Source organism: Meles meles, chromosome 1 (genome assembly GCF_922984935.1).
Source record: "Meles meles chromosome 1, mMelMel3.1 paternal haplotype, whole genome shotgun sequence".
Taxonomy (NCBI): domain Eukaryota; kingdom Metazoa; phylum Chordata; class Mammalia; order Carnivora; family Mustelidae; genus Meles; species Meles meles.
The window spans coordinates 113433643-113461087 of record NC_060066.1 but is presented as its reverse complement, the minus strand read 5'-3'; the positions used below and the strand labels follow the sequence as shown (position 1 = coordinate 113461087).

Genomic DNA, 27445 nt, shown 5'->3' with positions numbered 1-27445 from the left:
GGGATGAGGGGACCCCTCCGCTATTTCTGCCTCTGCTTTTGGCAGCCTCTCCTTCTTGCTGTTAACGGGACTGACGTGACTTTCTGCCCAAGTACACCCCGTAGGCCTGCACTGCAAAACTTGCCACCTTCCATACAGTCCGATTTCCATCTGATTCACACCAGGAAGCTCTGGTTTCAGGAGCCCAAGACATTCTTGCAACTGGACAGAAGCAACAATGCAAATCAGAGGCCAAGAACATCTGTAGCTCCTCGCCGCACTTGTCACCAGCCAGCTCCCCCATCTAACCTTCGAGGTAACTGACTTGGGTGACCAGATTCAATGACAGAGCCCCTCCAGGCTTTGGTATAGGCAGCTACCAGCTTCCCAAGACCCCCAAAAGAGGGAGCCGGGTCCAAAAAGCACCAAAGTTTGCACAGCAGCACAGGGTGACCAGGAGCTCAAATTGGAGAATGAAGGGAAGGACAGCAGGAATGCAGGCCAGGCAGGAAGCACAGGGCTGTAATTTACAGGACGTGACACAGTCCCCCCAAGCAGGCTAGTGTTCCCTCAGGATCAGGCCTTCATGTTCCAAAACTGGGCAGGCATGAGGAAACAGGGACCAGTGGCCACTCTGACTCAATCAAATGTTTGCTACTCATCGCTCTGAAGGAGGGAGGGCCGGCTGGAACCAAAGCCTGGTCCACACAGCAGCGGCTTGAAGTGCAATTTAATCATCCTGGGCTTGGTCCAACTCATCCTGTCAGTGTGAGGGAGGAACAATTTGTTACCGCTGCTGTCATGGGCACAGGGCAGCCTTAGCCAGAGACCTGCAGGCAGGTCTCCTTCATCCAGGCTCTGCTTCTGGGACACCTGGAGGGAATGGAGAAACTAGGAGTGACCTCTCGGCTCCTTCCCAGCCCAGGCAGGGTCAGGTGCCCCTGCTCTGTGCTCCCACACACTCAGCACACACTCCGTGGGAGTGCTTATCACCTGGGTTCCATTTCTCTGTTGACGTATGTCTTCTTGGGAGCGGGGACTGTGTTTATCTGTCTTTCTGCCTCCCAGCACCCAGTAGCCTGGCTGCGAGGTTCACACTTGACTGAATGAACTACCATTGTGACAAGAGAGTGATTGGTCCCCTCTGCTGACCTGGGGGGAGCCGCTGTGCTGTAACGCACTCTCGACATTTCCTAGCACTGAGTTGGGATGAGGCAGCAATCTTTTCTAGGGCAAAGGAGCGTGACTCAGGCTTTGTCTGTCCCCGCCATGCAGACCGACCTGTCCTGACTCAACTCTGATCTCCCCATCCTTCTCTTTCCCCATCCGACGCGTTATCATCTGATTTGCTACTATCACACGAATCTTCCTAAGGCACAGTTCTGATGACCTTACTACGGACTTTATGTAATTCTTAAACCTTTACGGGTAAGGAAACTGAAGTAAGGGGAAGTAAGCCAGTCAAGGATGGACACAGCCACAAGAGAAACCCAGTCTAAGCTTGTCACTATTCTCTTCAAAATCTTTCAGGAATTCCAAATACCAAGTCATTTATTCTTTGTGCCTACATTTTAAAGACCTTGGGGCAGGGACTGTTCCTTACTCATCTGCACACTGTAAGTGTTCAATAAATAATTGTTGGATTTAGCTGAATGAACTATTTGTCTTAGGACTCCTGTAAAAACCACCTGAAGAGCTTGTGCATGGGTCAAAGAAAGCATAGCACAAGGATCAAATAAGCACCACGCATCATGACCGCTCACAGCCATTCTTTGGGCAGAGGGGGGATAGTCATGTAGGCATCTTACCCTGGGTCCCCCTCCAGGCTTTTCCAAGGGTCCCATTTCTTTCCTACTACAGGAAGGGATAAACACCCTTCGTATATTTCCTCTCACTCCCAACTGCAAGGAAAACAGTAACACTAATTAGTTGTAACAGGGTGTTCATTTCACACAGTTCTCAGCAGGCTGCCCTGCTGTTCTTTGAAATGGTCTGGAAACAGCCTTGATTTTAAACATCTGAAGATAATTGAACCAAAGTTGCACCCAGAAACCCTGAGTGACATGCCTTTTATTCTCTCTCTCACTAACAAGAAATGTTTGCTGCCATTTCTTATTTACTCAACACCTTGAAAGCCTCCGGCACTGACGACTTGCACCCCAGGATCCTAAAAGAATAAGTTAAAGTAATGATTGGTAGTAAATGGAGGAGCAGGGAAGCCTGGGAGATTAAACAAAACCCTATGCCTCTTTAGAGGGAAGAAGGAATTGCCCTATAGACCTATAAAGTTAAGTTCTGTACCTGGAAAAACCTGGGAAGTTGGGGGGGGGCGCTGAAGAGAATTTATGACAAGATCAATTTGCAAACATTTTTCAAAGACAAGGATATTAGTTAGTGAAGATGGAAACATTTTCTAATATATTGTTGGCAAGTGGGTGGGAAAACAGGTTGTCATACCCTGTGGGTAGAAGTGTAAATTGCACCTTTTGGGTGAGGGCAATTTTGGAACACCTATCAAAATGTTAAATGCTGTAGCTTCAAGTATACAAGTCTAGTTCTAGAATTTATTCTATAAATACTATCACAAGAGTAACCCAAAATAATGACGGAGCTATCTTTATAGAAGCAAATGACTGAAAACAACCTAAAAGTCCATTAACATAGGTTTGATAAAACCTATGCTAGCCCCACAAAATGGAATATTATGTGTCCTTTAAAACTGCAGGGAGAGGAACTCCTAAGTATGTCCATTTAATGCTTGGTAGTATAATAATTCAAAACTAAAGTCGTAAAGTCAAAGTTATGTGCGTTACACCACACTTAGTGTTTTAATTGTAAGGGCTTGTGTATTTGCATATGTATGTACTTACACATAATGATTCATACATATCACTCCTACAATGACTCGTATACCTCCTGCATCTATCTGAAATAAGCCAAAAGACACTGGTAATGTGACAGGTCCCGGGATCATAAACTAGGGGACCAAGGATGGCAGATTACTTTTCACTTTATGCTTTAATTACTTTTTGTGCTATTAGTTCTGTTTAATATAGGTACAGATTATCGGAGCGTGTTTTTTTTTTTAATTTATAAGCAAAAAAGGAGAGTCAATAACAACTGTCACAGTCAATTAGAGAATGGAATCTTACAAGTCAGTAAGATCAGACACAGATCCTAGTACTTTAAGAGGAAAAGAAGAATGGACCTATCCTGTGATGCTGAGGCTTTGATTCCAGTCTTTACGGGAGAAACCTACAAACACACTTGTGAAGCAGACAGCGATTCAACAGGTACAGAGGTAATGACTCAATAGAGCCCCATCCCCAGAAGGAGGGACCTGACAATCTCTGTCCTTCAGCAGGGATTTAACAAACAGCGCAGAGCAAGTGCTCTTGGTCTACTGGGCAGCCGCTGAGGAAACATACAAGTAGACATTTTGGGCCTGAAACACTGGCTCCTCAAAAAAAGTGAAGGAAACTCTGCGTCGCTAAGGCCTGCCAAAGGCACAGCCCTCAGCTAGACCCCTGCAGCACTCGAGGAAATCCCACTGCACACACTCAGATGCCCTCACAGTGTACAGCCGTATTCTGCCTGCTTCCAGAACAACCTCTCACCTCCCACCCCACTGCCAGCATAAGGGAAGCACGGTGGACTGAGGTTGGTGGGGCACGATGTTCAGGAGAAATCCACAGGCCTCCCGGAGCTCTACTCATCCTTGGCTATTTGGGGCAACTTGTCTTCATCTGCTGTCCCACCCCTAGAATAAGATGACTGGTAACTCCATTCTGTGTGGTTTTGAGAGAATCAAAAGAGATTAACATAAATTTTCAGACTAGAACAAAGCTTTGAGAAAATAAATTTCTATGCAAATGTAAAATATTAGCAGTATTCCACAAGTGATCTTTTTGGTGAAAAGTCAACAATTTGACTACATTGTACAGTCTGTTGGTTCAGTCAAAACAGTTAATCACACTCACAAAATCCAAAGTTATGATTCATTCATTAACTGCCCCATGTATAAATTAAGGCCTTATTGCCAGGCCGGGGTGGTATAAGGACTGGACCCACAGAGAGAAGCCAGACTCCTGACTTTCAGATAATGCCAAGTCTAGTCAAGAAAATACGTAAACAAATGATCGTACCCCTATATCACCACTACTACATTTTGTAAGAGATATGAGCACAGTGCCACCGGAGAAAAACAAAAGGGTTGACCCTGTGATACTCACAGGATCAACCTTCAGATACAGACAAAACCAAACAGCAAGGTATATGGACTAATGACAATTGCTCACTAACCTGCACATGTATGTGGTAAGGAACCGGACAGAAATTAGCAACAATTTTTGTAACAGAATGTTAATCAACGTATTTCTTTAGTATCATTCTGATTGAGTCAAGGCTCTCATCAAAAAAATCATAAAACTGGGGTGCCTGGGTGGCTCAGTGGGTTAAGCCTCTGCCTTCAGCTCGGGTCATGATCTCAGGGTCCTGGTATCGGGCTCTTTGCTCAGCAGGGAGCCTGCTTCGTCCTCTCTCTCTGCCTGCTTCTCTGCCTACTTGTGATCTCTCTCTCTCTGTGTCAAATAAATAAAATCTTTAAAAAAAAAATCACAAAACTAAAAGACCAAAAATAACCCTGTCACAGGTGGTCATTCCAGATTTCACAGTCCTAGGAACACTGTGTAAAAACTTTTAAAATGGGGGCACCTGGGTTGCTCAGTCAGTTAAGTGTCTGCCTTCGGCTCAGGTCATGATCTCAGGGTCCTGGGATCATGCCCCGTGTCGGGCTCCATGCTCAGTCTGCCTCTCTCTCTCTTCCCCTCCTCCCCTCATGCTCATGTGTGATGCTCTGTCTCTCAAATAAATAAAATCTTTTTTTAAAAAAAATGAAGAAATGACCTTCAAGGAGCAGCATTACTAGACAGTATTTTAATCAAGATAACTTCAAATAATATGCTCATCACCAAGTTCAGGTTTTAAGTTCTCCATGTGCCTGAAAAATATAGCTGTATTCCTCCCACTAAACTCCGTGGATCCCATGCATCAGTTAAGAGGAGACTGAGAAGTAGAAGATAAAACACACCAAGCAGCTGTCTAGAGCCATGTAGACAAAAATAAAGGTTAATCAAAGGTTTCACTTTTAAACTTGGGTTTTATTCAACCTGGTGTTCCATTCAGGACTAAATATCATTCTAAGAGTTGCAAATGTTGGGCTGAGCTCCCTGAATTAACCTGCGTAAAATTAAATTTAATTCTAATTTAATTCCCTTCCAGAATGGTATTCTATTGCCAATATGAAAACCCTGAAGGAGTTTCATTTTCCATGACCTTTATAAAACAACAAGTTGTATTTGCCACAACCAGAAAAACATCCTGAGCCTTATTTGTCTAGGGAGCCTGTAATCAGATATTATTTACAACCCCACGCTATTTCAATAGCCACTCGTCATTCCTATTAAAACAAAAAGTAATTTTCTGATGTTGTTATAATAACAAATATTCTCAGATATGACATTTACTTGGGAGTTAGTAGAACAATAGTCTTAAAAATACAGGTTCCAGAGAATTCTTGTCATATGCCAAACGTGCACTGACCAGTCCCCTCCTGGGCATTCTGAAGGAAAACACAGTGGTAGAAAGCAGTGGTTTCCAAACGTGGCTGCCCATCAAAATCATCTGAGGACTTCTCCAAAACAGACTTTACCACCTCCTCCCCATTCAGATGTCCTAAAAGAAATCAGCCATGTTGGGACCCCAGAATCTGTCCTGGAAACACACCCTTGAGATATACCTGGCAGAGTCAGCATAGTACAGACCTTTGTTTGGTGTATGGCATTCTTTTTTTTTTTTAAGACTTTATTTATTTGAGAGAAAGAGAGAGCATAAGCAGGGGGAGAGGGAGAGGGAGAAGCAGACTCCCTACTGAGCAGGGAGCCGGACACAGGGCTCCATCCCAGGACCCTGAGATCATGACCTGAGCCGAAGGCAGATGTTTCACCATCTGAGCCATCCAGGTACCCCTGGCATTCTTTAAAACAACAACAACAAAACAGGTGGGCAAAAATCAGAGGAGAAATGGTAGCCCTGAGGCTTAACAGGTTTTGAACAAAGCGGAAATTTGAGTGTGGACTAAGATGGTATCAAGGGATGCGTATTGATCATGTTATGTGTGATGATGTCATTGTATCTAGGTCAGCAGATGACACTCTTCAGAGGTCTACTCGAGTACTGAAGTACTTAGCGGTAAAATGCCATAAAGCCTGAGGCTTGCCTTAAAATGCTCCATCCAGGGAAGCCTGGATGGCTCTTTGGTTAAGCACCTGCCTTTGGCTCAGGTCACGATCTCAGGGTCCTGGTCCTGGTCCTGCTCAGCAGGGAGCTTACCTCTCCCTCTGCCCTTCCTCCTGCCCGCGCACACATGTGCTAGCTCCCTCTCTCTCAAATAAATAAAATCTTAAAAATACATACACATACATACATACATACATCATAAAATGCTCCAGCAAAATAGAAAAGAGATAGTGGGCAAGTTCAGCAAGAACAGTGATGACAGTGAAGGTGAAGGGAGCGTTTGGGAGGGTCCCCAATGCTTCCATGTTGAGGAAGTTTCCTAATAAAATGTTCAGTTGTCTCAAAGAGAACAATAATAGTAGCCAGACACGGCTGTTTTCCACTACTTCTGAAAGACAGCTGGGTACCATGCTGCCTTCTCCCCAGTTTGCATCCAGAAGTAAGGATACAAAGAGGCCAGATGATTTTCTTGGACTGCCTGTTACCTGCTACTAGGAGGTGGCTGACATTTTTCCCTTATAACAAGACTTTCCAAATCTGAGGGTTGCTGGAGGGGAAGAGAGCACGGGGATGGGATCACTGGGTGATGGGCATTAAGGTGGGCACTATGTGTTGGCTAACCGAATTTAAACTAAACAAAAAAGAACTTCCATTCAGTATTCTATCCCAAAAATGGAATTAGGGCCCTTTCCCTAACCATAACATAAGTAACGTTTTTGAAGTTGACCCCTGTAAACTATTTCGAATTCTTCTTGAGAAACTCCCTGAAACAGGATGCTTTCATTTTCAAGCAGTAATCATGGAATCTGTGATCTTGGCCAAAGCAGGAAGTGAAACTCAAGTCATCAAATATACAAAACGTATCCATTTTCCAGCCCCTATAAAAACCTGGCATTACTTACATGATAGGAATTTGCCTTCACTTAATCAATCGATTTTTTTTTTTTTTTACCCTGCATAGCATTTCACTCTGGAATACCTGAAAACAGCAAACAACCGTTGTACATTGAAAAGTAAGTTTATCATCCAGAAATTCTATTCCCCACTTGGCAAAAATCCACATACTCCAGAGTAAGGTATAGCAGCACCTAATTATAAATCCCACTGGTTAAAGTTAAGTAGAAATTTATTTACAGGGTTTACTCAAATATCAGAAGACTTGGTGCTGATATTATTTTGCACTCATAGGTAAACTGTTTTGTTGACGCTGCTACATGAGGAAGGAAAGACCCAGAAGTTCTAAGCATGAAACTAGTTTGAGGGGCTGGTGGCACTTTTTTGGGCTTCTGAAAAAGGGTGTTGGTGCCACACTTCCCATCTAAAGAAAACATGTGATGTGGATGTTCGATTCAGGTTTGCAATGAACATGGCCTCTGAGCCAGACACAGAAAGTGTCTGATTGTCCAGAGCCCCATCCAGACAAAGATACGGTGCCTCAAACTCAACCCTGAATACCAGGCACTTCAGTGTTTTGGGGTTTATTTATTTATTTTTTTAAGTATAAAAACAGAATTTCCCTAAGACAGAACAGCCCAGGTATCATAACCACTGTGTCACCTACCAGGGACTATTAACAAGAGCTGGTCAAAGAGAAGCTTTGAAAGCCATGAAAGGCAATTGGCACGATGGTCAGAGCGTCTCTTTCCCCTAAAGTATCTGTGCCAAGTTCTTTAGCATCCTGGACAAAGGTGCTTACTCCCTCTCAAAGGGGACGCCTTCCCCTCATCCTACAGCTCAAGATCCTATCATCCTCTCCTCCACCCCATATATTTGTGAAATAGAAAATAAAGGAGTTCAATCTGTGTGATTACCACAAGGGCCACAAGGCAGTGACCTTCTGGAATGATATCTGTGGTTACTGCTCCTGACCTTCTAGACCATGAGAGACCTTAAGGAAGCCTAGTTAAGAATCAGGATGCCACTGAGAAGGGCACATGATGTGATGGGCACTGGGTGTTATATGCAACTAATGTACCATTGAACATTATATCAAAAACCAATGATGTACTATATTATTGGCTAATTGAATTTTTAAAAAGAATCAGGATGCCAATCCATGAATAATGAAAATTTTTTTTAATTCATATGACAGAGAGAGCCAGCACAGGCAAGGAAAGAGGCAGGCAGAGGGAGAAGCAGACTCCCCACTCAGCAAGGAGCCAGACATGGGACTCAATCCCAGGACCCTAGGATAATGCCCTGAGCCAAAGGCAGATACCCAACCAACTGAGCCACCCAGGTGCCCCATGAATAATGAAATTCCAAACCTCTTATGGACAATATAGGATACACTACAGCATCTGAAGAAAACTGTTGGCCTTCAGAGGTTTGTCAGTAGGGTCCTTCATGATCCACAACTAGATATAAGTGCATGCCATTGTGCCCCATCCCCAAGTTTGAGTTTCTGAAACACATTCTCTTTCTAAAGAGAATCTAGAATAAACACTGTGTTGGAATGGTGGGCTCCCAGATGACACCAGGACATTGAACAATTCCCAGAGTCTATTGCTAGTTAATATTTAGGGGCCCACAGGCTCATCTTGACGAAGTAGCCTCATGATTCAGGATCAGAGATGTTCAACCAGAGAAAGACAGACTCAAATGATCCTACTTTTTTACATATAAAGTGCAGAGAAGCTCTCTTTTCCCATGACTTAGAGCTTCAGGTCTGTTGACCTCTATGGAAGTTTGCTTCCAGTGTGCTGTATGCAGAATGTAATAATGGCTTGGAAGCCACGAGCCCTGGGAAACCATAATGACATCGGGTTGGTCCCAGTGATTGGCCACCACTGTGGGCACAGCAGCTGAGAGCCCTAACAAGACAAGTTTGGAAAGCCTTTTCCTCTAAAGCAGGTTCCAGATACTCACAGCTGTAAGGCACATCGTGAGGCATAAAGGATGAAAGGAAATGGCAAACTGAGACTGTTTCTCCCCTTGATGATCTGAGTCAGAGCCGGGATAGCACCAAGGATCTTCTCTGTAATTGACAGGTCCCAAAAGTACTTGGCCCTTGATACGTCTCAGTCCATGACTCTTTGTTTTGACTGTGCTGGTTCTGAAATGCATTCCCGCAGAACTCCCTTACATCCCTCGGGCCCCTGCCCTGCTCAAATCTTACCTTATGGTTCAGAGGATTTTCTCCTTTTTCCTCCTGACAATTTGCCTTTCCCCACATCTTGGGGCCGAGCCCTGAGCTGGGACCTCCTGTCACTTCACTCACATATTCCGACTGCTCGGGGGAGGAACCACCAGAAGAATTGCTGTCATTCTGCTTCAGTTCATCAGAACTCTGTGCTGCTTTCTCGGGAAAACTCATGCAATCTTTCTTTCATTTGGAGATATTTTTGCACTTCAGTTTAGCACTGGGGATTTTCAGATTGCCTTTTATTCTATTTCTTTTTCTCCCATGCTGGGCAGGAAACAGAGGCTGCCTTAGACATAAGGCCTGAAAAAATCAGGATGGGATGGGGCAGAGGTACGCCCACAGACTAACCGTGATTCTAAATTGCTGATACCTCATCAAGAGAGAGCTTCCAAAATAGGCTCCATACAGAAAGCATTCAGCAATCAGCTACAAAAATGCCTTATTAGAAATTGAGGGAAATTGGAAGGGGAGGCGAACCATAAGAGACTATGGACTCTGAAAAACAACCTGAGGGTTTTGAAGGGGCGGGGGTGGGAGGTTGGGGGAACCAGGTGGTGGGTAATAGGGAGGGCACGTATTGCATGGAGCACTGGGTGTTGTGCAAAAACAATGAATACTGTTATGCTGAAAAAAATAAATTAATTAATTAAAGGTAAAAAAAATGCCTTATTAGTAGTGCAATTAGACTGCCTCTCCTTCTTATAAAATTCAGTGGTCTTATCTCTATTAGAGATAGAGAGACTCCAGAATATAGAGACATCAATTGACACGTCCAAGATCACACCTACAGGCAACTGGCAGACACTTCATGCTGGGCGTCTAGGATCATCTTGAAGCCAAATCATCTGCAAAGTGGCTGTAACGGTTACAAAATCCATCACTAAAGTCTGACAACTACGGATTCCATTTTACAAATGTTCAGAGCTAACAGCAATTCAGAGACGAGTAAGACACAGTGGTCCCCAGGGCTTTCCACTCTAGTCCATTTCTGAAACAAATATGCTCTCCAAAAAGTTATCCTTCGAGGCAAAATGTGTTAAATGTCATAAGAGAAGTAGAAAGCATTAAGTTTTATAGGCTTCTACTTTACCCCTTCTTTAGTGACCAGTTTTAATATGTAGAAAAGCTCAATAGAAAGCATTATGTGAATGTGTGAGTGCGTGTGCATTTGTGCAAAGATAGCCACAGAACAAAGAGAGATGGCTAGGCACTGTCTCCTTGGCTATAGGCATCAGTTGCTCAAGAATTGAAAAGTATGTGTCTATCTAACAGGACAGCAAGAAGAAAACAGGCATATATCCTGCCAAAGAAAGAAACACTAAAGTCAAGTTATTGGCTTGTTGGTAAACCTGTAGGCTTCCATTTTATGAAGCCAAAAGCAAGACAGAAGCTTTGCCCAGAAATGGTCTAATCAGATTACTTGAAGACCTCCTCTCAAAAGGAGCTTGCTGATGAGGGAAGTCAACAAAGGACCCCTGTATGCTTACCATCTTGGTTACTCCTTTGAGAGCCAAATATCATCTAGCTGAGACTCCTTTATGACTACAAAATGAAAGAAGGACACTGGCGCCATTTTGAGAGGAAGCCATAAAGAGACCCCATTTGTATCAAATTGCCCTTTTTTTTTTTAAAGATTTTATTTATTTATTTGATAGACAGAGATCACAAGTAGGCAGAGAGCCAGGCAGAGGGAGAGGGAGAAACAGGCTCACCGATGAGCAGAGAGCCCAACATGGGGCTCGATCCCAGGACCCTGGGACCATGACCTGAGCCGAAGGCAGAGGCTTTAACCCACTGAGCCACCCAGGCGCCCCTCAAATTGCCCTTTTTCATCTGGGAAGATTTCTGTCATACAAAGTGCTCAAGATGGGTCTTGACAGCAGGATAAGCTCTCTTCAAGAGAAATTTTAGGCGAGGAGAAGGGAGGAAAGTGTTCCAAACCAAAGGAGGAGCAGGAGCAACTGCTTGGGGGATGATTAAAAAGACTGTGTAGAAAGGAAATGAAAGCAGGAACTCAAAAAAGATACTGTGCACTCCCATGTTCGCTGTAGCAATTATTCACAATAGCTAAGATATGAAAACAAGTGTCTACTTGTTTTCAACAGGTGAATAAATAAAGATGTTAGATAGACAGCAGCCAGAGACAGTAGAATATTACCCAGAGAAAGAAGGAAATCCTCCCATTTGCCATAGTATGAATGGACATTGAGCACATATTGCTGAATGAAATAAGTCAGAGAAAGACAAATCCTGCACGATCTCACTTCTATGTGGAGTCTCAAAAAGCCAAACTCATAAAAACAGAGTAGAATGGTGGTTACCAGAGGCTGGGGGGTTGTGGAATCAGGGAGATGTCAGTTAAAGAAAACAAAACTTAGAGTGAGAAGATAAATATTAAGATCTAATGAAGAACATTGTGATTATAGTTGACAACACTGTATTATAGTTGCTAAGAGAATACATCTTAAATTTCTCCACAAAAGGTGGTAATCATATTACAATATATAAATGTATCAAGTCAACACACTGTGCACCTTAAACTTATACAGTGTGGATGTCAATTATGTGTCCACTTAAAAAATTAGTCAGCCTGTGTGAACGAGTGTGCTATGAATGGGACAGCAATGGAAATCAGCTAAGAAGAGTGGTTTGGGACAATCCTGTGTCTGGCACTCACCAAAAAGTTTCTCATCTGACCACTGAAGAGCTTCTGAGTTTTCTCAATTTACTGAAAGTATAAGCACAATCAAGGGAGACAAATGCTTATACTGGGTACGTTCTATGAGCCTGGCACTGTGCCAGAAGTGCTTTTGACTTTGTTATCTCAATGACTTCTCAACAGCAACCCTGCAGCAGACCATAGTCCCCTCAGAGTCCATGAACTCAACTGAGACAGAGTGAAGTCACTTGCCCAAAGCCACATGGCCAGAACTATGCGTCCTGACTGCCCCACACCCTGTGTTCTCGGCTGTGTTCTGCTGCATCCCTGGCCTCCATCTGTTGTCTTAGTCTCCCACACCAGCCAGTCCCTTCTGCTTCTGAGATATGAAGTACCGTCTGCTTTCCAAAATATTCCATAATTAATCCTCAATAGAGGTCATCCTGTGCAATACAGGATTGGTACTAACCAGACAAGATAATGCACCCCCCTCAAAAACCTCAAACTTTATGAAAGATGCTGGATAAAAACCTCTCAAAAGTTTACCTATATGCATGCCCCCAAACTGCCCTTGCAATAAAGCCAGATATGTCATTCTCAACACTCACCAGCAATGAGCCACACAGCTGTGGAAGCCTAACAGCTTGGGCAGGAAAACAGACAGGCAAAGAAAAATAAGAATGTAGTCAAGCCCCAGGAAAAAAATGTTAACATCCGGAACCAATTCACCCACGCAGGCTGGGGGAACCGTTCCTCCCAGCTCTCCCCTTAACACCCCTCGGCACCCCTGCCAGCCCTCCCCTACACATACACACACGCACAGTTGCCAGGACTGCCTTCACTATTTGCTCATTCCTACACCCGTCAAATTGTCCCGTGTCTTAGGGAGTGCCTCCTGCACTACCTACCACCCAGTCCGAATATCACAGAGAGGCTTAAATCTCTGTGATGTCACAGTCTAATCTGGGTAATGCACAGTTGCACCAGATGGGATCTAACGTTCCCAGGATTAATACTGGCCATGCAGATAGGGCTCTGAATGCTGGGGTGGGGGAATAAAATGGCCAAGGCCTGGCTCATTTCACATCTTGCAGAATCTACCTTTGTAATTGAACAGATCTCTTGAGTGAGCTCCAGCAAGCCATCCAGATTTGCAGCATTCATCTCCTCCTCTGCCACACTCTATATTTCAAGAGTCTGGCTCCACACAGGTTCCTTGGGAAAGGAAATGGGCCCAGAGATTCATATGCTTTTGTTGATGCAAGATTATATTGAATCCCATCAATTGCTGCCTGCACAAACTGGGGTGGGCAGTCAGGAAAAGCAAAGCATTAAAACAGAGACAGACTTTACATCTCTCTCTCTCTTTTTTAGTTTCTAAAAGCCACTTTTCTAACACTGGGCACAACAAAGAGGAATTCGATAGACCTTACAGTGACACAGCCAAGAAACACATTAATGTACAGTCCACACTGAAAGAGGGGGTGTAGTTTTTCTCCAAATCCCTGCTAGAGACATCAGACTTCCTAAGAGAGGAAGGCTACTTGGAGTGGCAGTGAAAGTGGTGGAAAGACAGTGAACAGGTGGACCAGAAACCCTGGAGCCCGTTACTAAGCTCCCGGAAACTCGCCACTGGGGGCACATCTATGCAGAACATGCTAGAAGAGTGAAGGAGCACAGGGTGGAAGTGTGTCTAGGGATGAGAGATCTCTGCAAATAAGTGATGCCATACCAAATAAGGCTCCTCTAAATAGAGCTGTTACAAAATAAATGAATCAGAGCAGCCACTCAGAGGTTAAAGTTAAAGCCAGGACTCTGAGAGCGGGTGTACTTGCTGTGGGTCCTCAAGGCGGTTTCCTAATCCTTGGGCATTAAAAAGAAGCCACTGTGGAAATCAGAATCTCTTCCTTTGTAAATTCAATCCATGGCAAAGGGATTTCAGCTGTGATTGCTGAGTTTTGAAAAAATCAACAGTACTTAGAAATGCACAAATTGCTCCTCACTGCAACTGATATGTTTCTAAGCTGTTCCATTTTGAATCAATTACCAATAAGATTCCAACCATCCCGTTGTGAATGGAGAAGGGAATGGGTAAAACAGGGCAGTTAAAGTTTCCCCTGAATTTCACTGCATGAGGGGATTTAGGTTGAGGAGGTTTCAGATCAAATTCAGTATGTAGCCACCACATTTCAGACACTGAGATTTCTGTGCATGAAAGTCAAAGAAAAGCAAGTCAGCTTCGCATAGGTGCACACCCCCTATTCCAAAGACCATGGCTCCCAAACTCCGCCTTATATCACTGTCACACAGAGACTTCCTCCAGCCTGTATGGAGAAGGCACCTTAAGAGAGAGACCCTGAAACTATAAATGAACTCTCTCTCATTAATGATTTAATAATTTCTGTTTGAGGAACAGCACAGGCAGCATGCATAGATTTTCATCTACAAAAGTTGAAAGTTCCCTCTAGGGCACTGAAGTGAGCTATGTACCAGGGAAGGCAATATTTTGTAATGGTTAAGGATACTGGCAAGTTATTAAAACTCTTTGGTCCTCAATTTCCTCATGCATAAAATGGGGAAACAATCACCTTCCTTCCAGGACTATTGGGTGAATGCAAGGAGACAATGTGAATGAAACTATGAGTATAGTGCCTGGTACAGAATGTGCCCTCAATCCGTAGGAGTTCCTATTTGTCAGGACGGTGCACACTCTGAGAGAAGAGGATGTTTGTAAGATTGGGGAAGTAAAGAAACAGCTGTCTTGGAGATAAAATGTGGTGCACAGATATGTTTAGAAGACTGAAACCTGAATTCTAGCCAGGGCAGAATAGTTCCCCCCACCTCTGGATGGTCAGGCAGGGCCTGAGTGTTACTGCTGAAGGGTGCTGGGCTCCATGGAGGAGGCCTTGGGAGAGATCTTCTTAGTTCCTCTTCCCCTGGGAATGCACTTTCCTCCTCTGCTACCAGGAATCAATATAAACAAAGTCTGGGGTGTAACTAGTTTTGTAAAAAAAAAAAAAAAAGTAGTAAATGATCAAATCCAGGCTTCTGTTTGCTGGAAGGAAGAAAGCTGCAAAATCATGCAGCCAGATTAAGTTCTAACACAACGGCTGGGCTTCTGCTGTTTTCCCTAAAAAAAGACTTCCCAGTCTCCTCTTCCTGACAGTCAACTTCATTATAGATTTTCCTTAAATTTGGCCCTTTTATTTATTTATTTTTTTCCTCAACTAAGCAACACCTACAAATCCTTTACTGGGATTTCAATTACTGAATGCGACTTGTTCATTTTGCCCAACCTTGGGAGCCATTGGAACACAGGCTTTACAAAATGAATCTTCCTTATTGCCCATAGGATAAAACCTGACCATTTGGGGATTTCTGGGCTCCAGGTAGAAATATCAGAAACTAACCTGAAAAACATGCTTGTGTTCTTCCACTTCCCACATCCAGAAAGGCCACCCTGTCCTCTGCTAGAGCCTAGTTAATGGGAGCTGGTAAAGCTGAGGCTCCCTGCCCCACCCTCCACCTACCCTCTTTTCTTACTGCATGCCAGACAGCTGGTACTCACCCTTGAAGCCCTCTCTCCCCGCCTCAGATGCTTACTCGGAGGCTGGCTTTCTGCCTCAGCAGAACCCTGAATAGCAACAGCCCGCAAAGTCCTACTTAACTTCCTTAGCCAGCCATTCCTACTCAGCTTCGCTCCTCTGTTTCTAACCATAGACTATACACCAAGTACCAATGGCCCTTCAAGTTCCAAACATCCCACTTAAAGCAAAACACCAGGGAGAGCAGTGGTGCCTGCTAGATTTATAATTTGAAACAATTTCTTATCAAGCTGGTCACCAAAGTGAATAATCACTGTCAAGTCAATTGACAGGAATCACAGACACTGCCAAATCCTTTGTTCCTCTATGGGTACTAATTTAATCCTCACAACCACTTTTTTTTTTAAGATTTTATTTTATTTATTTGATAGAGATCTCAAGTAGGGGGAGAGGCAGGCAGAGAGAGAGAGAGAGAAGAGGAATCAGGCTCCCCGCCAAGCAGAGAGCCGGATGTGGGGCTTGATCCCAGGACTCTGGGATCATGACCTGAGCTGAAGGCAGAGGCTTTAACCCACTGAGCCACCCAGGTGCTCCCTCACAACCACTTTTTGATGAATATGTTTATTATTACAATTTCCTAGGTGCAGAAACTGGGTTTGGGAGAGATTAAGGAACTTGCCCAAGGTCTAGCAAGTGCTGGAACCAGGTCTCAGGAACAAGCATTCTTAAGCTCAAGACATGAGCTTTTAACCACTATATCATATCACTCATTCATTCATTGCACCAAATAGAAATGATAATAGTAAGATTATTACTGTCTCATACCAGTGCTTTGGGATGTGTGTGTATGTATACTTTGTGTATTCTATATGCACAAACATATACATTCTATATATATAGTTGTATATTATTTGGAATATACATGATTATCATACTGTGATTTAGAACACACATATTATATAACTATACTATATATTTTAATATGTATTACAACTATATATTGTGTTATGTTATGTTATATCACTGTAGTATATAATACACAACTTAGCACAGTGGCTGGTACATAGTGTTCAACAAATGTTGCTATTTATAATCATTGTATAGTAAGTGTTGCTCTGTGCCAGCCACTTGTACTAGGCTCTGGAGATAAAAAACAATGAAGACAAGGTCTCTGCCTTATACCAGTTTATAGGGTGGTAGTGAAAGGGGATGACAGTAAATCCATAAGGTCCCTGAGGACACAAGTCTACACAGGGGCTGGAGTTGTAGAGAATGGGGACATCAAATACAAGTGGGGAGCTGTCACTGGCCCAGCTGTGTAAGTCTATAAGGAGAGATGGTCCCACAGATAGAAACATGAGAACCCTTCCTAGGTGTATGCTGGGCCCAATTTTTTGGTCTGACCCTGCCCTCAAGTTCAGCAGCTATGAATAGAGGTCTTGAATGCTAAGCTGTCTTCTGATCTATCTTGTTGACAAGCGTTTTGCCTGTTACTAAGTCATCCTTTTAGCATTCTCACTTCTCTGCCAGATCAAGACCTCAGCTTAGCAGACTAGACATGGAGAATAGTTACTAGAGCTTTCCCTCAGGCTCAGAGAGTAATGAGGGGCAACTGATTTTCTTGGGGGGAAGGGAAGTCTCATCAATTCAATTTACTAGTGATGAAGCTGTTTTTCTCAGTCTTCATTTTTCAAATGCATGGTTTTTCCAGCTATTTCTGAGAATGGCACAGAAAATGTCCAAAGCATAGATAACTTGTATTTTCTTTAAATTCACTAGCGCCATAGAATTCTCCCAGCAGGAGGGTCCCAGGCAGTCACACAAGCAACAATAGGTTACATCAAACAGAAAGGACTAGATCCAGAACTTCTGAACATGTGATATTAATCTAAAAACTTTTCAAAAGCTTTATGGAAGCTCTTAATTCTAGCAGTAAAAAAAAAAATTTTTTTTTTTTACCTTGAATTGCTATTACTGTTACTTTCTACAAATGCAGTAAAACTTGCCTTGTTCCAACAAAAGGATGGATCAAGTGATGGCTAAGGTACCTCAGGAGAAAATGTTAGTATTACAAGAAAAAAAATTTAACAAGATCACAGAATCCTACAACTAAGGGGACCTCAGGTGTCATTTGAATCTCTCTCCCTCATTTCACAAACCAGGAACTGAGGCTATGAAACAACTTTAAAACAATTTTTTCAACATTTATATGTCTGCTTTTAGAACAAATATCCCTGGTTCCAAAATTAATGATAAAGCTAGTGCTAGACTCTAAGCCTACTTTAGGCTAGTCAAGCCCTCTTCCTACCATAATACAGGGATATAATCTACAATACGAGGGCCTGTGTTGAAAGCTTTGTAGTATAGTGAAGACTCATAGATGTCCACATAAGCAATTGTTTCCTGAATTTTTTTTTATGCAAGCTCGCTCATAGATTTTCTCATAAGCCTTCTTTTTCCCTAAACAGTGCATCGGTACATAATCCCTCCCTCAGCTTTGTTGTAAATAAAAAATAAATAAAAGTGTAAGGTTACTAGATAGAGGAAGCTTTCTCAAACCCAGGGAAAGCACTACTGTGCTCACAATCACTTACTTACTGGCACCAATGCCTGCCCCTCCCTATGGTGAAAATCAACTATATATTTTTCAGAAGGAGCAAGAACAGGAGCCTTACACCACCCAAGTTCCCTAAACAGTAGGTTAAAATTCTGGGCCCTGGGGTCTGGTGGGATTGATACTTTGAAGCCTTCCAGGAAGACTCCCCTCCCAGCTAAAGTGGAGCTGTAGCCAGGAAGCCATTCCCGCCCATTTCTTACAGAGCGTAGTAGTCAATGGCTAGTAGTCATTTCTATGTGTGGTTTTTTCTTTCTTTCTTTTTTTTTTTTTTAAAGGAGAAGAATTAGTTCACTGTTTTTAATCTCCAAGAATAGCGTGAAGGACCATTGTTTGCTGTCCCTTTGCCTCGGTTGAACAATGCGGGGATTCTAGAAGCCAGGGGGCATCGCTACCATCACGGACCCTCTGAGACACCCGGGGATCCTCTGCTTCTCCAAGAACCGACGGAATGACTTTCCTTTTTAACAGAGTGGCTATGATATTTACTGACCCTAGAATTACCCATTTGGAAATGGTTAGGGATTAAAAGTTCCTCAGGCCGAAGGATTCTTGGTTTCTAATTGGTAATGTTTTGAAGTCAGTTTAATTCCTTGGATATTTGTTCAGCCTGATGAAAGCAAAAGCTCAGACTCCCCTCGGGGCGCGAGGTGTAAGATCCGTGGGTTCCGTTTGGGGGGTTGGGGGTTTTTGTGTTTGTTTCGGTTCGGTTGGGGGGGGGTGGTGGTTGTTTGGGGGGTTTTTGTTTGTTTGGATTTTTTTCCTTGATTTTTTGCGGGGAGAAGCGGTGGTCTTTTACCAAGGCCTTCCCGATTACCCGACTGCCCGCATTGCTCCAGGCTGTAAAGGGAGCTGAGAAGGGCACCGACTATCCCTCGGGATTGCGCATCTCCTGGTTTCCAGCGGCGGCGCGGACCCGCCGGCGGGAACCGAGCCTCGAGCGCCAGAGCAGGAGCCGGGGCCGCGCGCACCAAGGCCAGGCCTGGCCGCTCCGGCCCCAAGGCGCCACCGGAGCCCGGGCGAGGGGCAGGAGGAGGGGAGACGCGGCTGCGGCCCGATTCTATAACTTAGAAAGGTCACTCGACCCGCCCTATTTTCCCAGGGATAGTTTCATGGGAAGAGATGCAATCCCCAATTCCTTCCCGGGTGTAACTTCATCTGATTTTTTTTTTTTTTTTTTTTTAAGAGAGGGGAAAATATGGGCGTTTCACCGTGCGTATAGGAAGTGGGGGGAGGGGTACAGGATGTGGGGGGAGGAGAATTTGGGTGAGGGGAAGTGGGGGAGCGTAAGAGGGGTTTACCGCTTTCCGAGCCCCCGTCTGGGGTTTCGACGAGCCTTCTGGGGTTGTGGGACAGCAGAGAAGACAGCGGGTGTTGGGAGTAAGAATTTCGGTTCACTCCGCTGAGAACTAGACGCTAAAACTCTAAGGCTCTCAGCTAGGTACATAATAATGACCTCTGATGATCCTTTTCAAGGGAACTCTGTTACCTGTAGTCGGTTTTTAAAAGAAGGCTATGTTAGGATATTGTGTGTGCAATCCAGACTTGGGTTGGGGGTTGTTGTTAATCTTCTAAAGTGTGTGGCGATTTGGAAAACAGCTCATTTAGCCTCCGCAGCTATACTGAAGAAAATACAAGAGGACAAATAGGGAGAATATTTTTCCACATATTTCTATGTTGTTAAATTATTATCCCCAAATCACAGTTTCTCTCGTTATTTCTATTAAAAGATTTCCCTTAGTGATTCCGTTAACTCTCTGCATGGAAGAACATGAAATTATACTTCAATACAAGCCAGCATTCTGCCCATCCGAAATGAAGGTGGCATTATTCACAAATTTAAACCCCAAGTTTAGTTAGAAAAAAACTCCACTCTTCCTGCTCTTTCAAATTGCATCTGTACAGTTTCCTTTTCTAGTGTTTTCTCTTGGACTTTGGTCAAAATCTTAAATTAATTTGACAGTTAAGTAAAAATGCCAATACCAAGGAATTTCAAATCTGGAATTCTCCTGGAATTGTCAAATGGATACCTAGAGATGACAAAATTTCTGACCCCCCAAATTTTACGTGTTCTCCTTTTGTTAACTGGCTCCACAAATGAGAGGGGCAGGTTTTTTCCTCTAATATTTTTCTGGTATTTCCTGAGATATTTTCTATGTCTCGTTCAGAGCGGTAGATTTCACACATAAATTTGTGTGTAAACACATACAGTTCATTATATACTCTTTAATACATTTTATAACGCTTACACCTAAAGGGCATAGCTGAACACTGGCTGGTAAAAAGAGTATAGAACAGAGTATCTAATGCAAGGCCTATTTTCACGTCTTGTATCAAAAAAGCTCATCATCAGTTTATAGTCAGCAGAATGTCCTGCCTCAAAGTGAAGCCAGTAATGGCACTGCATAAATGTTGATTTGTTGTCACTGGTTGCCTAATTCCCCCACCTCTTCCCGTTTCACCTCCTATCCTCCCTACTGAGTCTCATTTTCCATCCTGACACTTAGAGCAAGGGCCTCACTTAAGTAATGATTATCCATGCCCAAAGACGTGTAAACAGGCCCTAATTTATAAATTTGCTAATTGCTGTTCCCAGTGCAGACCCCTGTATCGCAGTCATGCACTTATAAAATTCAGGGCTCCCTGGAAACCAGAAAAGGAAGGCAAAAATAAACCACATGGATGAGAGAAAGAAGGGGGAAAGATTCCACCAGTTCCCTACTTTACCCTGTGGAAAAATATCCCAAAAGGTCAAAACTAGAAAACCACTTAAATATTCTATCCTGCTGAACTACTTTGTCTTTTGGGAGTAAGAAAGCAATAACTAGCTACACCACCCCCCCCCATAATAATCATTAGATGGATTTCTGCGTTTCCAGAAAGAGAAGTGAAATGCGCATCTGCTCTCTGCTCTTTATCCCCGTGGAATCTGCTCAGTCCCGTCTTGCTTTTGTTTTTAACTCTACAATCACCTAGAGAAGGAACTGACAGATTTAAGAAGTAATCACTTTACTCCTGGGTGTGAGAAATAAACTTCTAACCAAGTCCATAATCAGGACTCAAAAAAGTCCCCTCCTCTTATTAATATATTTTTGGCAATACAGGGAACGATTGTGACAGACCTGGAATATTTCACTCTTTAAAACTAAGCTGTGCCCTGGAGAAGCTTGGATGAACAAAATGTTTCTGGTCTTCTGAGCCAAAAGGTATTTGTCCTTCTCCCCTTGTGGCCCAACATGAACGATTAATGATGAGGGACTAGCTTCCATTAAACTGCTGTGCGCACAGACGAAGGAAATTATACAAATAAATGGGGGAACGCAAACCACTAATACCCGATCATCTTAAGTTTAGATCCCATTCGTCAGTCGCTCCTCGGGTGCTGGGTGTATTAATTGGATTTTAAACTAATTTCCTTTAATATTTAAAAGATGGCCATGATACCATTTGAAGTAAGGGGGCGGGGGCGGGGGCGGACAGGAAACCGTCAGCGGGTATACGTCACTATAATTTCATGAAAGTACGAACTCCACTATTAAAAATTTAATTCCCCCTTCCCCCTGCATGAACGTCACCCGCGAACTTCTCTTTCTGGGAGTTTAACCTATAAAATCAGGAACCCGAAAGTGGCTAGGTCTGAACCCAAATAAATAAAGTGTTCAATAAGAAATGGTGTTGGGTGAGGCGTGGAAGACGCAAATTCAGAAGAGCTGAGCGCCTACGCTGTGAGCTGATCTGTCCAGAGAAGGTTTCTCCCTGCGCGTCAGACCAGTCTCAGAGGGGCAGAGGCAGATGGCGGAGCCCAGCAAGGGGCCTTGCACCGCCCAGCCGCGAAGAGAGACCGTTACCTGAGGCTCGCCGGTTAGCCCTGCGCCTTCTACGTGCCTCACAAGGAGCTGTGAAGACCGCGGGGGGACGGGGGATGACTTGGGCGGGTGCAAAACACAGCACACTCCGGCTCCCTTCCATCACATTCCAAACTCTGGACATTAGGGTTTTCCCAATTCCCTGTCCTCCCCACTGCCCTCCAACAGTTTGCTCCATCTACGGGATAGAGGGGCTTAGAACAGTTTCCTTCTTCCTGGTGGCTTTTACTGTGCCACAGCGCCAGGGCCAGGGATTTACACAGAACATGTTCATAACCCTGCCCACCTCCCGGGAGCCACCGCGGTGTGCTCTCCAGACCCTGCGCGTCCAGAGGGCGTCTGACTTAGCCAACGTCCGACCTGCACGACGAAAGGCCTTTTGGCATTCATTCCGAGCACATCCATCCTCACCAGCCTATGACGAATTCAGATTTAGCCTACCCTCCTCAGTCCCCTTCACACAAGGTCACTCACCAAAGACGCGGCCACCGCGGAAGGCCGTTTTGACTGGGCAGGCGAGAGCGTTGCGCATATCCAGCAGGCACCACATTTGGCTCATCCTCAGGGTCTAAGCCTGGCACCTTCGAGACCTGCACTGGCTTTGGGGGCGCAGGTACCACTGAGGAACCGGTGTTTCTCGCCCCGGGCTCTATCTCGGGCTTACACTTTGGCTTCTCGCCCAGCGCACCCCACACCCTTGCCAGGCAGTCCAAGCTCCAGCCTGCGCCCTGGCTGGTTCTTGCCCCGCGCAAGCACATTCTCCCCACTGGCTTCAAACTCATCGTTTTTTCTCCATTACTTAAACGTCAGTGAAGAGTCACTTCCTCCGTTTTGACCCTGTGTTTCCCTATTGGGGATTAGGGGTGGGTGGAGGGGTGATGTCAGGATTAAAATCTTGCGAGTCTTACTCAGAGCAAACAAGCCATAAACTGGCAGATTAATTCGCGTTAACTGTTGATCTCGGTAAGTCGAAAGAAGAAAGTGCCCTGGGCACTGCAAGGGCGTTTCCTGTCTCATTTCACAAGGGATTGCGCGGAGAGGTGCACGGGACGCGCGAGTCTGACGTACGTGCACGTGTGCGCGGAGTACGGACCTGCCCTCACGTTCTTGACTGCGCCTGCTTTGTGTACCCACCCGCCTACGCCGCCACCTTCTTAGGCCTCTGGAGGGCCGCGGCGGCAAGGCTCAGGGCCGTAGGCCCTGGAGGGGGAAATCCTTTCGCAGAAGGTTTGAATTATTTCGCTCCGCGGGAGACCGGACCTCGGCCTTACTCCGCTGTGGATTTGGGCGGGAAAGGCCCAAGCTCCAAACTCGAGCCGGGGAAGCCGGATGGAGCGGGGGCTGTGGTCCGAGCGCAGATGGCGCCGCCGCGTGCCTGAAATATACTTCCAAGGCCGCAGCCGGAGCAGCTGCTCCGGGCGATCCTGGCTCAAAAGTGTTCCCTGTTGCTGCTTGGTGAGAGGCGGGGGTAAGCAGGCCCGGGAGTCAGGCTCCTCGGAGACCCTCCGGAGCCTGCGGCGGCTGCGTCCTGGCAGCTTCTCTAGAAGACGCGGAGTTCTGGCAATAATGAGGGCACCTCGCAGGCCCTTCTCCAAGGCCCTTTGGGCCTGGGGTTTTTCGGGACCAGCAGGATCGGTGGAAATTTTTGAAATACATACGGTGTGTCCTCTGATGTGTGAGTTCCTACAGCGCACAGGCTGGGCTGGTCCCCCATTGCTGTAGGTTGGCGCCCCAGGCTGCGGGCGCTCGGCGCCAACGAAAGCCAGCTCTGTCCTGACGCGGAAAGAAAAACGGGCTGTGAAAAAGCAAAAGGCCACGTCTTTGAATAAAAAGTTAAACATTAAACACAACCCTTGGGTTGTGGCAGGATCCTGGGATTTTAAGGCACGGACAGGGAGGGCTGGAAAAACGGAGGTACCAGTCAGAGGGAGGGAATGGTGAAAATGATAAACACGATTGCTTTAGGCGGGTGTCCTGTGTCTGTATGCGTGTTTGTTTAATCCTTCCCCAGCTCCGTGGCAATTATATTTCTGTTGTCGTTTCCCCCATCTATTTCTGACTTCTTATCATCAGGCTAGCGCAGGCGAGCCATGCGGCGGGTCCAGCCAGCTCGCGGTCCTAATTCGGGAAGAGAGTTTAAACAACTTGAGGCCAAGGACGGCAGAGGCTTGGTCCCAGGCACAATGGAGTTGCCTGGGCCCCTCTCCCACCTCCATCACCAGACACACACCTTTAAAGGTGATGTATGTGTGTTCGTTAGGGCGCCGGATTAGAAAAAGAAAGAAAGGCCTACAAGGGACCCCAAGCCCTGGACTCGCCTTCTGCTGCTACCATCCGGGCCCAGAGCCTGCAGTCCCGCCTCCTCCACTCTGGGGACTGCAGGGGCTCCACTCCACCACGCAGTTTTTCTGAAAGGTCTTTTCTATTTCTATGTCCGGTTCCTAAGAAAGCTTTGGCCACTGCGGGGGCTCGAACTTGGAGATCCCCTTGGTGCACGACGCAGACAGGCGGGGTTGGTAGCCCGCCCCAAAAGGCCCGAGAGTGCTCTCAGCTTTCAGCTTCTTCCTCCTCCTGGGCCTCAACCCCACAAACTTATTTCGTTTTTTCTAATCCAAACGCCCATCTTTTTCTTAAAAAAAAAAAAAAAAAAAAAAAAGATGAAATGGGAACGGGTCAGCTGATCTCTGAGTGACATGAAGTCCTATGTTAGGTCCTCACCCCCTACCCCCATACTGTGGGAGCGAGATAAGAGCATTCTGGACAACAGGTTTATGTCTCTGGAATGGTCTCTCCTAGTCCCAACCATTTCTCTCCTCACTATGGCGGAGGAAAACGGGGAAAAGAGAAAACTCCGAGCTGAGTCCCTAATTATGATCGCAGGTATTGGTCTTTTTGAACAAGCGACCCTAGACCAGGTGCAGCGGACCTGGACCTCTCCCTAGAGAAACGTACCTGCGGACAGGGTGTCTACCACGCACAGTTAAGTAACTTCTGTCTTTTCCACCGTCAGGAAAGTAAAATAAACTAACCTTCCAAACCATGAGTTGTCTGGAGGCCTGAAAGAACTCCCACTAAACTGTGTGAAGGCGCAAGTGGATTTTGACAACATATAAATGCGGTGAGGAAACAGGGTCTGGCCAGAGATGGGAAACACACATTAGCTACGCGTTCCTTTCTGGATTGCCCACACAGGGGTCCGCGTGGACAGGCACCCGCATCCAAATACTGAGAAAGATTTGAGCGGACGAAATAAATCTCCTTTTAATTTTCTTTTCATCGACTAATAAAAATAATTCCCCAGCACTAAACTCAAATACCGTAACGGGCCACAAGAACACGGAGAATTCATAAAACTCGGTCTCTGCAAGTCACCCGCTAATCGCGTTATTATTAGCCTCAGGAGCATGGAAATTGAACTGTCACTGCCGAAAGAGAAAATGTAAGCGACAGCTGTCCCTCCTTGGGTCGGCCAGTTTTCCAGCCCCCAACCCCTGGGCCCCAAAGCTCCGTCCCCAAGCTCTTCGGGGCCGTAGCCACCCCCATCCCTTTGTGGGCCGCCGCCCGCCCCCTTCCGGCGCGCTGACCCAGGTTTACTCCCCAACGTTAGCTGGTCAGCAGGAGCACCTCCAGAAGCAGAAGCCCTGGCTGGAAAGTTTCTGAAACCGCTAAACCAAGCTGCGACCGTGTGTGTATGTGTGTGTGGACGCGCGTACCCGCGCTCGCGCGGGCGCGCGCGCAAGATTCTTCCGACAACAGCTGTTCCCCCGGGCTGTTTGGCACAGTTGAAATCTTGGCACTTGATACAAAACGTTAAGTTGTTCCCCCTCAACCAACTACTCGCCCAGGTCTCTGCTAAAATAGACACACCAACATCCGCTCTGTGTTTTACGTGTTGTGTGCATATAATGTGCATGGATAGATCCGAGGCAATAATTAATCACTCCGCTTCCCCCAATACATAGAGGTGTTGGCCCTGAAGAGTGACCCAGGGCGCAGGGTAAGGGTTATAACATACATCCCTTTACCGTAAACGCCACCGAAGTAGAAATGTAATTATGCTCGGTCGTCCCCGGAGTAGGGGAAACACAAGAACTTGAGTCCCAGAAAAGTTGGTGGGGGAAGGGCAAGGACCGAGGTCGAAGGCTAAATGGGACAAACTGGGCATTTCCCGAGACTGGGTGTCGAGCCAGAGAACTCCACGCCAGTCTACTGGAGGTCTCAGGAGCGAATGCCAGCCCCTCTCCGCTCCCGAGGTCGCCTTCGATCTGTGCCCCTCCTTAACCCCCGGGGGCCTGCGGCCGCTCAGTTGTAGACACCAGAACAGTGCGCTCCGCTCCCAGCAGAGAAAGGGATGAGAGCGAGGCCTCCTTGCCTGAGGTTGACGACGAATATGCAAGGCTCAGTTCCCCGCAAAATTGTTTGCAGCGAATTTGCGGAAAGCTCAAGACGTTTGCGCAAAGAAAAGGAAACCCGCGTCGGAGCAAGGCAGGACGTCAGGGAGCAGGGCCTCCTTCCACACCACTCCGCCCGCAGGCTGGCCGCCCGGCGTCCCCTCTCCGCCCGCCTCCCTCGGTCTGGCCCTGCGCACTCACCCGGGTGAGGCTCCAGGCCGTGTGCGGCCGCGTCCTCCGTGTCTCCGAGTGGGCCCGCGGGGCTCAGCGCCTCCATGGACAGGTCCAACCCCTTCTCCTCCCAGTCTCGCAGTTTCCGCTTTTTATTTGAGCCGATCAAGGCTTCAACGGAGAAGGCATGTGCTCGCGAGCTCAGGGCGACTGCAGATCTTCTCCTTTCACTCATCTTAGCCGCCCGCACCCCGGCCTCCGCTCGCCCCCGCTACTGAGGGAGCAGCTCGCGCCCTCACGCTCGGAGCGCCCGCCGGGCCGGGCCCGGGAGAGGCGGCGGCGCAGAGGCCGAGACAGAGGCGGCGGCCCTGCGGGTCCTCGGCACCCTCCCCCTGCGTCCACCCCCGCCCTCCGCAGCCGGCACCGACCGGCGCCCCTAGCTGCCCCAGCCGCTAGAAACGAGCGCCCGGAGCGCCGCCCGCTCGCTGCATGAGCGCCCGAGTCCTGCTTCCCACCCACCGGGGCAGGCGCTCACAGGCTGTGTAGACTGGACTTCATCTTTTTTTTATTCTCTCTCTCTCTCCTCCCTCTCCCTTTCTCTCCTCCCTCTCCCTCTTCCTCTCTTGGTCTTCCCGTCCTTCCTCTGATCCAAACTTCTGGGAAACTTTTTTTTCTAAATTCCTCCCTTCGCGAGGAGCTGGGGGCAGGCGGTGCGCTCCTGTCCGTGGGGTGAGGGAGAGGGAGGGGGAGGAAGAGAAAGACTGAGGGGAAAAAAAGC

At 46.2% G+C, this 27445-nt stretch overlaps 1 protein-coding gene across 1 annotated transcript in view; it reads right to left on the bottom strand.

Moving 5' to 3' along the window:
• TBX15 (T-box transcription factor 15) overlaps nt 1-26902 on the bottom strand; it is a 102586-nt gene extending 75684 nt beyond the window's left edge. Inside the window, exon 1 of the mRNA XM_045979346.1 lies at nt 26698-26902. Coding sequence (XP_045835302.1) covers nt 26698-26902 — 205 coding nt within the window. The remainder of the gene's footprint in view (nt 1-26697) is intronic.
• Nucleotides 26903-27445: the final 543 nt, after the last annotated feature.